This window comes from Pogona vitticeps, chromosome 1, assembly GCF_051106095.1.
Source record: "Pogona vitticeps strain Pit_001003342236 chromosome 1, PviZW2.1, whole genome shotgun sequence".
Taxonomy (NCBI): domain Eukaryota; kingdom Metazoa; phylum Chordata; class Lepidosauria; order Squamata; family Agamidae; genus Pogona; species Pogona vitticeps.
Window position 1 is genome coordinate 203,976,916 of NC_135783.1, and position 12,650 is coordinate 203,989,565.

The window sequence follows — 12,650 nt, forward strand, 5'->3', positions numbered from 1 at the left end:
ACATACAGCTACAAAAACATACATCTTTAAAAAACTGCTGTAAAGTTGCAAGCCGTGTTTCATAAACAGCTGCACACGTATCCCCAGGATATATCTGCTCCTTTTCTGATGTCGGCAGCTTTTTCGGTTCAGCCGTATTGCGACATTGTCCCAAAACTACAACGAGAAAGAATATCAGTGATGCAGCAGACAAGACTTCAACTTCATCCGAGGGAAAGGGAGGGAAACATTCATACACGCAGCCCAGGCTGTGAACATTAGGGGGATGATCTCCCTTCCATACTCACAGAAATCCTCCCACCCTCCCGAATGGAAACAGAATGGGAATGGGGGAAGCCCCTGGTTATCCCTGGATAAAGATCAGGGAGATCAGCAAGAATTATCTACAGCACCAGCCTCCCCCAAAGGGAAGGTTGGTGGCACGTCGCTGAATTTATGCTGTCATCTCTGATCTCTAATCACAGAACAGGAAGTCACTGCAGGAAACCCAGAGGAAGAGGGCAAGCATAGAAAAGTCTTCATTGTGACCTGAACAAAGAAGTCAATATTCATGAGAAATAACTGTAAATGGGTTATACTCCCCAAAATACATCCTCCTCTTTCTGAATCTAGAATGTCCGTGCTCTATAAACTCTACCACAATAGTCTGATTTGGAAGCCACACCTGAAGAAGCCTGAAGGAGGACAACTAATCCTGCCGGCCGCTCTTCAGTGGAAGGGCCGCTCTGTCCACAAATAACACAATCATAGATGGCTTCAGAAACATGCTGCTCGGCCGTTGCTATCTCCATAGCAATATCTGCATCTGGTGACTCTAACAGAGATGAGAAAAGAAAACAAAGAGGAACGTCTCTCATAAGGGAATTGTTTTTTAAAACATAAAAAAAGGAGACCTTTATTTGAACAATGACCAAACATGGTTTATTATTTTTTCAGCTAAAAATGCTTCACTTGCTTAATCTGATCAACACAGAGCTGAACATCAATGGGTAAATAGCCATCCTTTTAACAGTCTGTGACAACACGAACAATTATTTTTACTGTTATGATAGACAGGACCCCTGCTGCATATACCAATTTTGCAGTCAGTGTTGCTATAGCCAAGAGAGATGAAAAACACAGGGACATCAACCTTTTCTCCACCTGTCTTCAGAAGGGTTCTTAAATCCTGGAATAGTAACTGACTAAATCAGGACCTCTTACCTGACACAGTTCTCCATAAGCTACATTTTCACAAAGGTACAGCCATAGCGTATTTGCTTCTTGGTCGAGATTTCACAATGCTTTTTCTATAGCTATTCTAACTATACTTCTACTGACAGGTATTTCAAACATTACGGGATTATTTGCTCTTCCTCATCTCCTCACTTTGCATTACTGAATATTCCCCACTAAGAGCACATTCAAATCTCTTTCTTTCTTTCTTTCTTTCTTTCTTTCTTTCTTTCTTTCTTTCTTTCTTTCTTTCTTTCTTTGCTACTGATAATGATACATGGACAAAAAATGATGTAAAACATATGGGAAGGGCCCATAGAATGTTTGCCCCCTTTTTCATCTGATGCTCTTCAACACAGGATGGCAAGACTTACCTCATTTGGAAAAGCAATATGTATTTGTTTGCCCTCTAAGGTTTTAGAGTCAAGAGAGCCATCAGCTACGCTTTCTCTCCCAGCTGTGCTGCAGCCAGCTTAGTGTATCATCTTTGTGTCACAGGCACTGTGCAAAATGTAAGTAAGCCCTATCACAATCAAGGTGCCATTTTAATTCATTTACTTAATGGTAATGCCCACAAACTGGCACCTGCCAATCCTAATAAAATCAAGAAAGGGATGAGAAAATAGAAGGGAAAGAGCATGTCTTTACTGTACAAGTGTGCAACCTTATATCGCCACCTACTGTCAACCAAAAGAACAGCAGATAAAATTTAAACAAAAGTCAGACAATTATAAAAATATTTTTTCTGACTGCAAACCCCTTCATTTCTCTGCATACCGATATCCAGAAGACTAGGTACAACACAATATGCAGAGAACCAACCCCTCTACACAAAACAGTCGCCAGCTTATATACTGTACAGTGAGCACGTAAAGGAACTCTATAACAAAGCAATTATGTTATAGGTAAAGGTAAAGGTTCCCCTTGACAATTTTTGTCCAGTCGTGTTCGACTCTAGGGGGTGGTGCTCATCCCCGTTTCCAAGCCATAGAGCCGTGTTTGTCCGAAGACAATCTTCCGTGGTCACATGGCCAGTGCGACTTAGACACGGAACGCTGTTACCTTCCCACCGAGGTGGTCCCTATTAATCTACTCGCATTTGCATGCTTTCGAACTGCTAGGTTGGCAGGAGCTGGGACAAGTGACGGGAGCTCACACCATCACGTGGATTCGATCTTACGACTGCTTGGTCTTCCAACCCTGAAGCACAGGCTTCTGCGGTTTAGCCCACAGCGCCACCACGTCCCACACAATTATGTTATGCAGACCATTAAATCTAGTTAATCTGATGATCGTTTTAAATGCTGAATGCTGCCAACTTGTGGTACAAAACACACACTTCTCCCATCTTCCTTGTCATTTCCCTGCCCACAAAAACCACAAGGCGGCAGGAAGAGGCTCAGCAGAAGCCAGCGCTTGAACCATGGGAGATTCCTCCTCCAGCATTTAGTGGGGTCAATTTTCTTAACAGTAAAAGCAATTTAAAGGTTGTAGCTACACTTAAAAAACGATTGAAGTCATCCTTCATTTTATTATTATAATAATACAATGTAGCTGTAGCACTGTTACTGGGAAAATAAATTAATAACAAGTAACTAGTCATTTATATCTTGTTCCTTGCAAGTTCTGCCCTCATAATAGTTTTAGATTTTAGATAACGATATTTCATACACTTCTTAATTATGTTTCCTAAATATTTTTAAAGCCAAGATTTCAGAGCTGCAGTCGAACTGGACTTAACCTGAGTAACTCCCTTATACATGTTCTGTTCAACAATTACAAAGACCATGTAAAAGCTGAAACCAAAAATTACAAGCAGGTCTAGCTAAGCATTTCAAAGCCAAAAGCCACAACTATCTGGAATTAGTAGCTTCTATGTGCTGATTTATTATAAGTGGACATGTTTGGTTGTTCAGAAATAGACACCTACTTGCCATGATGATATACAATGGCCCATGTATCATTACTTAGCGTTCCTTCACCCTACTAAATCTATAGAAATATCACTACCAGCCATCACTGTTTTTCAGGCAGCCAACACGTTCTGAACTGTGAATGAATTTATGGGCAATAGGTATAATTGCCTATCAACAACTTAAGCAACATTTCACATATGCTTTCTCTTTTTTTAAAAAAAATTAAATCTAATCCTAGGTAACACTGCAGTACTAGATCTCACCTCAACCACTGTATCTAATCTAAGAGAGTAGCACAGAATTTAATACTAAATGATTTATGTTTCTGGGACTCCTTGAGTTAATGACTAGAAACAGCTCATATCCCCATCAGCCTGAACAGACTTTACAATCTGTAACTGGAAGCAACATTGCTCTCGCAGAACACTGTGTCTCAAGGTGGTCCCCAAGCACTGAAGCAACTGTCAAAACCTTGATATCTTTTGCCCTAACTCAGTGTGTATATTCTCAGAAGACCACTAAAACTAATTTATTTTCCTATAAAACCCAAAGGTGGAGTGCTGGGAAACCTGTGTCACCTTGTTATTAAGAACAGTACACATTTTTTCCTCACTGCTACCCCTCAAAAAAACATTTCATTCAACCTGCTTCTGAAACTCACAGTGTTAATACGAAAAGGAAAGAGCAGAAATGCCCACTTTTCAAAAGCATCTTCCATATGAATTTGCTGAGGAGCACTAAATTATTGCACATTAAATTCTTTTAAAACCTTATTTTCTAAGTTTAAAGTAATTAAAAACCTTCCCTTTCTGCCCCACAGCTCTCATGGCTTCCATACAATGAAACAGATGTTTTGTGAGTTGGACCACCCATGAAACAGAAGGAAAAGTCTTTAATTATCAAAACATTCCCTTGACTGATGATATCATCACACTTCTGCAAACATAACATACACAATGGGATTTGGGCCAGTCAGTTTAAGAGTGCAGCCAGTAGATAATAACTCAGTGAGTCTAAATCAAACAATCCTCTAAGTCAAAACAGTTCCGTAGAATAGAAATAAGGAGAACCTGATACACCAGGCCAGAACAGTAACTCTGGGTTTATGTTGCTGTTTCAAAGATTTCATTAGAAACAGAGGCCATTTCAGTACATGCAGCACATTTTCATCACTCGATGTCCTAATCCAAGGAGACATGAGAGCAAGCTCAATTACTGTTTGGATTTATTGCACTACTTGCCACAGTCCTATTACTTACACTTGCTGGTGTCAAGTCTAATGGTGTAAATCTCAGCTTCAAATTTTCATTAGTTAAAAAATGGGTGCTTACAATTTCTTGTCACACTCCAACTGTGTGACACTGTGTGCAATACAAAATACAAGCTTTGACTTCTTAACTGGAAGCAATTCACCACTGAAATGTATGTTGTTGGACTTACGCCAGTGAATGCAGGTAACAGGATTTTGAGCATTATCTATTAGTTGCACTATTACAGACCAAGTGTTTAATTCTCCAACTGTAGTTCATTAGATTATTCATCTCTACTTTGTTAGGTACAAATAGCTCTTCTATCACTAATTTTATCACTGTACTTAAGTATTAGTTTTCTGTAATTTGCATTTCAGGCTTGCGTTTTGTTCTTCCTGCACATCTTTCTTTTTCTTTTTCTTTTTTCATGTTATTTAGGGCACAATGAAACAACTAACAAACTATGCATTTATGGATTGAAAATGCTTTGTCTGCCTTTCTTCCAAGGAGGTCAAGGTGATGTACATGGGATTTCTCACACAGTTTTCCACCCAGGCATTGACAATATCTAGCCCTACATATTGAGCCTATAGTAATGACAAAACAATTTTGCTTTTTACTTAACACTTATTAAAACAATATGGAAATCTCCTGGTAAATATTCTCACTGCATTGCTAAATTCTTTCCCTAAAACACTCAAACTTTCAGACTCTGGATCTAACAACAAGGCCAACACTGGGGCTTGGGAGGTACATTCCTCTGCTGCTTATATGGATTAGTTGTATAAGTGCTGGCCACCAGTATTTGCCGGCCATGTCTGATGAAGTGGACTTGTACACGAAAGCTCACATTAAAGATATATATAAGTTAGTCTTCAAGGTGCCACCATGTTCTTGTTATTTTTAACTCTTTTTTCACCTATAACACCAATATTTGCTCATCTACTTTATTTATTTGTTTGTTTGTTTAAGTTTAAGTTTGTTTCTGAGAAGTATTTATGCCCTGCTTTTTAACAAAATTCTCAGTTAGAAGATACTACTTTTAAGATATTAATTCAACAGATGGGAGCCCATCTTGGCTAGGCATAAATGCTGGCTAGAGAAAGCAGAGACAATGCAGCAGTTGACTGAATGGTGACTGTTGAAGAAGCCATCTGATGAACTTGGTGTTCAGCTAGAACATCATCTCCCACTTCCTTCTTCCAAGCAGCAAAAAGCTGCTCTGAAGCTTTAGATACATGGGAGCAATTACTAGAAAAATGGGCATCCGCCAGTCTGTACCTAGAATGATGCTACCAGCTCTTCTGTGGAGCTCTCTGAGCACTGAAAGGAAACTGCATTCTGACAGTCTTATTAGTTCTTCCAAGTAAATTCTATATGGCGAGTCATGAATGTTAGCAAGGTCACTGAGTGACCTGCTAAGCATGCATAGGATTATTCCATAGTGGTTCTGCTCATTAAGATTGGGGAGGAACCTCATGTTGAAACTAAACCACTACTTCCCTTGCTTTAAAAAAAGTCACCAGGATGTGCAAAAACAGTCTAAAGAGAAACTGCTTCTTGATCCTTTCAATTCCAAAATTTCTCTTTTATTAAATGACACTTATTAGATAACACTTTTACTTTACTCTTTTAAGCTCTCTTCCAAATGCTTTGAGACTTGAGCTCTGCATATGAGAGACAAAACATAACAAAAACTTACCAACATCCATGGCAGTTTCCATAAAGCTCTTCTGTCTTGATGCAAATTCAGCCAACAACTTTTGTTGTCTTTCCCTGGCTTTCTGTCGCCTAGATGAAGCAGAAGAAGGTGAACAGTCATAAACGAGTAGCCTTGTTACTTATTTCTAAGATTTTTTTTAAAAAAGGTTGGTAGACCACAGAAAGCTGTCAAATCTAAGAAGTCCATGCTTCTTGTGGCTCTCTAGAGTGGGGAAAGGACTTGAAAAATATTGGGTGACTGGGAGCTTTCCAAAGTGAACATGTCTGCTAGCTATCATCTGTAATTGCTCTCCTGAATACCTTCAGGCTCCCTCTTGACTCAGACACTTTCTTAGGAATTAAACTTGAATGGGCCAAAAGGAAAGAAGGAACTGATTGCTAGGAGGGAAAATAGGTATGCCCAGACATGGCAGAGAAGGGGAAAGCAGAAGGCTGGGGTTGGGGAGTATGGTTATGAACCAACGAAGAGGAAGAAGGGATAAACAGGAGAAGCAGAGAGATGGAGTTGGGGGGGGGGCAGAATTCAGGACTGGGAAAAGGAGAATTTCAGGATGACCAAAAGTTCTGGGGAAGTTTGTTAACCTCATAGGGTGAGGGTGGGGAGGCAGATCTAGGACTAGGTTTCAGCTTAAAATGTACAGAGAACAAACTGGGGGTCTGAAGAACTGGCTGAGATTGCACACAAGAGAATCTCCTATGTGTGAAAGATAGCAAACAAATTAGACACTGCTTATAGTTTATGTATACAAGAAAATACCATTTTTATATAGTGGAGGTGCAATAAATTAGACCAAAATAAGTTCAGTAGCAAAGTGGTCAAAGAATAAGAATGGAAGCAGACTTTCAGGATGGGAAATAGGGCTCAACTCTAGGCTCACATAACGGTGTTCCGTGTCTAGTCATGCTGGCCACGTGACCACGGAAACTGTCTACGGACAAACGCTGGCTCTACAGCTTGGAAACGGGGATGAGCACTGCCCCCTAGAGTTGGACACGACTAGACTAAATGACCCTTACCTAGGCTCAAGACTCTTCTCTCCATTCTTGAATTTATATATGTTTTGTGACAGGACCTGTGACATCTTCTCGAAATCAAAACAAAACTACAAGAGTTTATTTAGATTTCCAGTCAATTGCTCCATTTCCCTGTAATGGAGTTACTTTAAAAGAAAATCGTATAACTACTGCACTCAATTCAAGAACTAATTGTCTAGATCTTCTTTAAGGATGCGAAAAAATTAGTTTCTGTAATTTTAGCATCCCCTGCAATGCATCACCACATATATGACAAACACAAATGGGTATGCAGTTAAGCACATGTTACTCTCATATATACACAAACACACATACTCTCTCACACACGCATACAGAGAGAGAGGGGAGGGAGAGAGAGCATCAAGAATAGGAGACAGCTCTCATAAGAACACTGTTTCCCCAGGGAATCTCTTTCTGAGATGCTTTTGCTAAATAGGCTAACTGTAAATAGAGACCCTTAATAAGAAGACATAAACAAACTGACAGATTCAGTACAGCTCAGTAATTTTCTGCAATGGCCCAAGGGGTTCCACAGAAAGACTGAAAAATATTGCAAAGCAGTTCTGCTCAGTTCTTCTTTAGCTCTGTGCCTTAGTTTCTATGGCAACAGCTTATGCATGTGATGCCAAGTTTGTCTTTGTAAGATGAAGAAAACAGAAAATAGGTCATCACAGAGTGCCTGTAGCCTATTTAGTCTTCATTATGGTAAAGTTGAACTTTAATTCCATTCAAACTACAGTAAGACCATGCAAAATGGCTTAATTTAAATGCATATTTACTTGGGCCTTCTGCAATGTGATGTTTGCTGAGTTTGCCACTCCCTTTTCTGTCCTCTGCTGTCAAAAATTTTGCAAGCATCATTCCTGCCCCTATTTCCAAAGTTAACACTGCAAGCACTCTTTTTTATATACTCAAAATCACCTAAACCATACACAAGCAGGAAGTATCAGCCGGTTTGCACAGGCTCCAAGCATTCCAGAAATACAAAATATATTTAGGAGGGGGGGGGGACACAAAACCCAGAGGTAGAGATTCCTACAAACAGCCTGACCATGCTCAGTGGCTATGTTATGCTGATTACTCTGCTGACGACCTAGGGGCAGACAGAAACTAGGGACAGGATTCACAGTCCAGAAATCTACTGGTGTCTGAGTAAGGTTTGCATAACTGGCTGCATAACCAGGATGTGTGCCGCTAGCTCATCGATTAGCAGGAACTATCCACAAAAATTTACGCAAAACTTACACGAATGCCAATTAGGTTCTGGCCACTGGAATTATGAACATTCCAGGCTGAAAATATTTTTTTGCAAGTCTACTTCTCCCTCATTATTTAAAAGACACACAAAGCGTTGTGTTTTTGTGACATTAGGGCTGGTATAGCACAGCTCCCTGCCACACTGAGAATGATCTTTTAGAAGCCTTGCAATAGATTGGGGAGGCGGAGGGCGCTGCTTGCTTCTTATCTCCTCTGTACTAGCACTGTCCTTCAAGGAAGCAATGCTGGCTCTCACAGGAATCCTAACCCAGTCCTTTCAATGTTGTCTCTACAGAGAAGAAAAGAACTACACAGCAACGCGTTCCATTTTGGAAAAGGACACCTGGTTGCCACCACATGGCTATCTAATGAAATGACACGGAGAATTTAAAAATCCAGCCCATGCAGGTGGAGGGTAGCTACTTCCCTGACAAAGAGTGGAATTTTTCTTCCCAATCTGAAGCCCAGAATGGGTGAGCAGTCCTAGTGGGGATGGCAGCGGGGCGGATGCTGAATGGGGTGTTGAATGACTGATGACTCACGGTGGGGAGAGATGTGCTGCTGGAGGTGGAACGTGAAACTTTCACCTCTGACTTGACTCTACCGACCCCCATTTTTGAAAGGTATCTTTAACAAAGGAACCTTGCAAGCACATCTGGCCATGATTTTGGGAATGCCTATGCATTTTCTGCACCATCCACAGACCCACAGAAGTTGGTGCCCAGCATGAAGAAGGCCTTTACAGGTCAAAAGCTGGCCTTATGTTTGTGACTGTTTTAGCCATCTAATAAAGTCACCACCCGCTGTAGCCCTCGGGTTGTAAGGAACACAGAGGGGCCCCCATCGTTATTTTTCGGATGGATTTTGGAAGATTTTTTGACAGTAAAGTCATAAAGTACATAGAATTTGAGTTCTTTCTTGGCGTAGATATATAGTTCTCCCTCATCAGAGAAATGCCTATGAAAAATATTCCTAAACACTAGAAGTGACAACAATTAATATTTCGCTGTTTGAGCAAGCCTTCCATTTCCATCTAAATTACCTTTTCTAATACAAGTCATTTGCCATAAATCACTTTTGAGGTGCTCACTTTCTAAAACTCAGTGGCTTGGTTCCAGTAGTAGTCCAAGCTGTAACCACCAAGAGACTGACCGCTTATGGCCTGACATTTAAGAAAGTTGCTCAAATGTTCTGAATTCAGCCTGCATCAATACCATTCAAACAAAATACAAATTCTTCAACTCTCAACTTATATGTGAAATATCAGAGAGTAAGTATACTAAGGAAAAACCTGATACCAAATGCACTATATGCGTGTGTAAGAGGTACTATCACACACACAAAAACATCAAAAAGATGTCAATATAGAGCAGAACAGGGCGAAGTCAGAGAGAACATTACTACACATAAGGCAAACTGTACCTCCAGAAACCTAGCAAGCCTCAAAAATAGATAAACCCCAACATCCAAAATGCATTTACAGGTTCTGACGTCCAAAGCTGCAATCAGATGCACCCAAGTTGAACCACTGACTCAAGTTACTCTACAGGTGAAATGGTATCATAAGAACAGTTATCCTTGAAAAATAAACAACGTATGTGACAAGGAAACTTAGGTATTATAGATGATTCTGTGCAGCTACTGTACTGAGCATACACACAAGCAGTATGGCTTAGGGAAGAATAATATATTCTAATAGATTGAAGATGCACATCCATGTGCACATAACCTTGTATGACTGAAGGGGGAAGTGTGAGATATTTCCTCTCAAGACACAGGCAAAGATTCTCAAGAAATCTTTTATCAAGAGGGACTCCTTTGTTTACATCCAGATTAGCTTGATGATCAGCCTACAGCCAAGCAGAACCCTTCATTCATATATGTTGCAAATGCATACAGAATTCCTTTGCAGAACAAATGTCTCTATCAGATGTAGAAGATTTTTAATGTAAGACCACAACAACCAAAAACTCTGATAGCATCAAGCAGTGAAAGAATCCCCATCCTCTCCACAACTTTACCGTTCCTCTTTATCCAAGGTTTTCTTCTCTGCTGGACTAATCTTTTTAGGTGGTACAGGCGGAGTCACTTTTCTGCATATTTCCTCAATGATATGTTTATTTAATCGGCTCTGAAGTGCAGCTTTCAATAAAATCCTTTCTATGGCTGTCATTCCATCCCCATGGAAATACTTGGGGTTTTCGTGTTGAATTAAAGTTTCCATGTCATCCAGCCAAGGAGGATAGTAAGAGTTTTGCTTTCCTGACAGTTTATGGTGAAGTTTAATTAGCAGAGACAATATGCTTTCTTTGACTTCCAAGATGGCAGTTGTTAGCTGAGGAGTTGCACCTGGTGCAGACCATTTCATTGAAGTCTTTGGCCGAACTGCCTGACTGGCTTCAGTAGCATTCCGATTAATGATTTCTTGAAATTTCTTCCGACGTTCTGCAACCAAACTGAACACTTGTGCTGTCCCTGAATTCTTAAAAAATATATAAAAATTGCATTAGGTGCAATAACAAGTAGACATTTGCAGAAAATTAAACCACAGGTAGAAAATGCCCTTCCTCATGCTGAAAATAATTCCTATTTACCTCCTGTTTAACTGCAGAGAAGAAAGTTAAGTTGCCTGTCACTAGGCAAAAGTATTTCTAAATGCACTTCATGTTCTCTGGCCAGTGCAAACAGGTTAGATGATCAGCTGCTTAATGAGGTAACAAATTAGAGCAGAACACAGGATTAAATGCTCCTCGCCAGCGCTTCTCTCACAGCACCATCACCCCATTGTGAAACATTATATGCTGTTCAGATAGCAGGTGCCTTTAAACAAAGCCACTCAGCCACAATGAGCTTTAATCATAGTTCATGAAGCAGTAGGATTCTGCTTACAGAGAATCTAAACATGGCTTGTCGTTTTGCTTCCCACCCCAATGAATACCTAGATGCTAAGCCAATACAATGATGACCCACTAGACGGTTACCCCACTTGATGACGAATCCACTGTACAATGAGTTTTTTGCAATCGCTATAGTGATCGCAAAACGATGATTCAAAGGGTGGTTTTTTTCGCTTTACGACAACTGGTTCCCTGCTTCGGGAACCGATTTTTCACTTAACGACAATTCAAAACAACTGATCGGTAGGTCACAAAATGGCTCCCCACCGTCTTCAGGATGGATTCTTCGCAAGACAGGGACCGCAAAATGGCTGCCGTATGAAGGATTTTCGCTGCACAAGCAAGTATTTCCCCCACTGGAATGCATTGACTGGTTTTCAATGCATTTCAATGGGTTTTTTTTTTTCACTTGACGACAGTTTCACTCTACAGCGATTTTGCTGGAACGGATTATCGTCGTCAAGCGGGGCACCACTGTATACTGAAGTGTTCTGCAAGAGCCTTTGCCACTGACTGGCCCAACTATCTCTCTAACTCTTGCCCAGTGCCTAGTTTGCACCAGAAAGAATTAACCCATTAAATAAGATTAAATAAGATTCCATCTTATTTAGCTCTTCCACTCTGAGCAAAGTCCTGACAAAAACACAGTCCTCACACTTCTCTTTGTTAATCCCTTCTGTCACAGCTTTTAAATGATTTGAGCTCAAGAGAGTTGATGGACTGCCTTCATCAGTATCAAACCTGTCTACAGCTTGAGGTTGCATCTGAAACGTTTTTTGTTTGTACATCTCCAAAAGAAACTAGGCTGAAAAGGGTGTTTGTCAGGACCATTCTCTGCAGGTCTTCTGGGAAGCTCAAAAGAGTCCCTTGTTTCCATTGACTCTCTCTTAGATTACAGTGTCAGTCTGAGGGATTTAGTTCCACCCATTATGTTTGTGGACTGAATTTTAGCTGTTTTATCTTGTATTCAGTATTATTGTTGTTGCTGTTGTTGTTCTTCTCTAACTACTGAATTTATAAAAACCTGCTTGGCTTTTGCTGTTTTAGTGTCATTCTGTTTCTTTTACAAAATATACCACCTTCAGAGGTTTCCACCCATAAAGTTGGCCTACAAATAACTTTAATTGTCTGGACAGAGCAAAGGTATGATTTTAACATATAGCGTTCTTTAAATGCGGGTAAAAGAACCTGTGGACTTTCCTATTTTTTTCCTTTTCTAAAACTGTCTTGGAGCTAATGCAGCTGGCCATGCCATTGTTGAGGCAAATGGGGAATGGAGCCTTCTGACACAACAGAGACAGAAGGGATGCAGAGGTCTGTAAAAGCACAGCATTGCTCCAGGAAACCCTAAACAACAT

General features: G+C 40.3%; 1 protein-coding gene across 4 annotated transcripts in view; it reads right to left on the reverse strand.

The window, feature by feature from the left end:
• The window catches only part of UBR3 (ubiquitin protein ligase E3 component n-recognin 3), a 129,316-nt gene that overhangs the window by 52,312 nt on the left and 64,354 nt on the right, over positions 1–12,650 (reverse strand). For all 4 annotated transcript variants that reach the window (XM_072981561.2, XM_072981571.2, XM_072981565.2 and 1 more), the window contains 4 exons: positions 10,417–10,877; positions 6,084–6,172; positions 665–814; positions 23–156 (listed from right to left, as the gene is read on the reverse strand). In XM_072981561.2, coding sequence (XP_072837662.2) covers positions 23–156; positions 665–814; positions 6,084–6,172; positions 10,417–10,877 — 834 coding nt within the window. The remainder of the gene's footprint in view (positions 1–22; positions 157–664; positions 815–6,083; positions 6,173–10,416; positions 10,878–12,650) is intronic.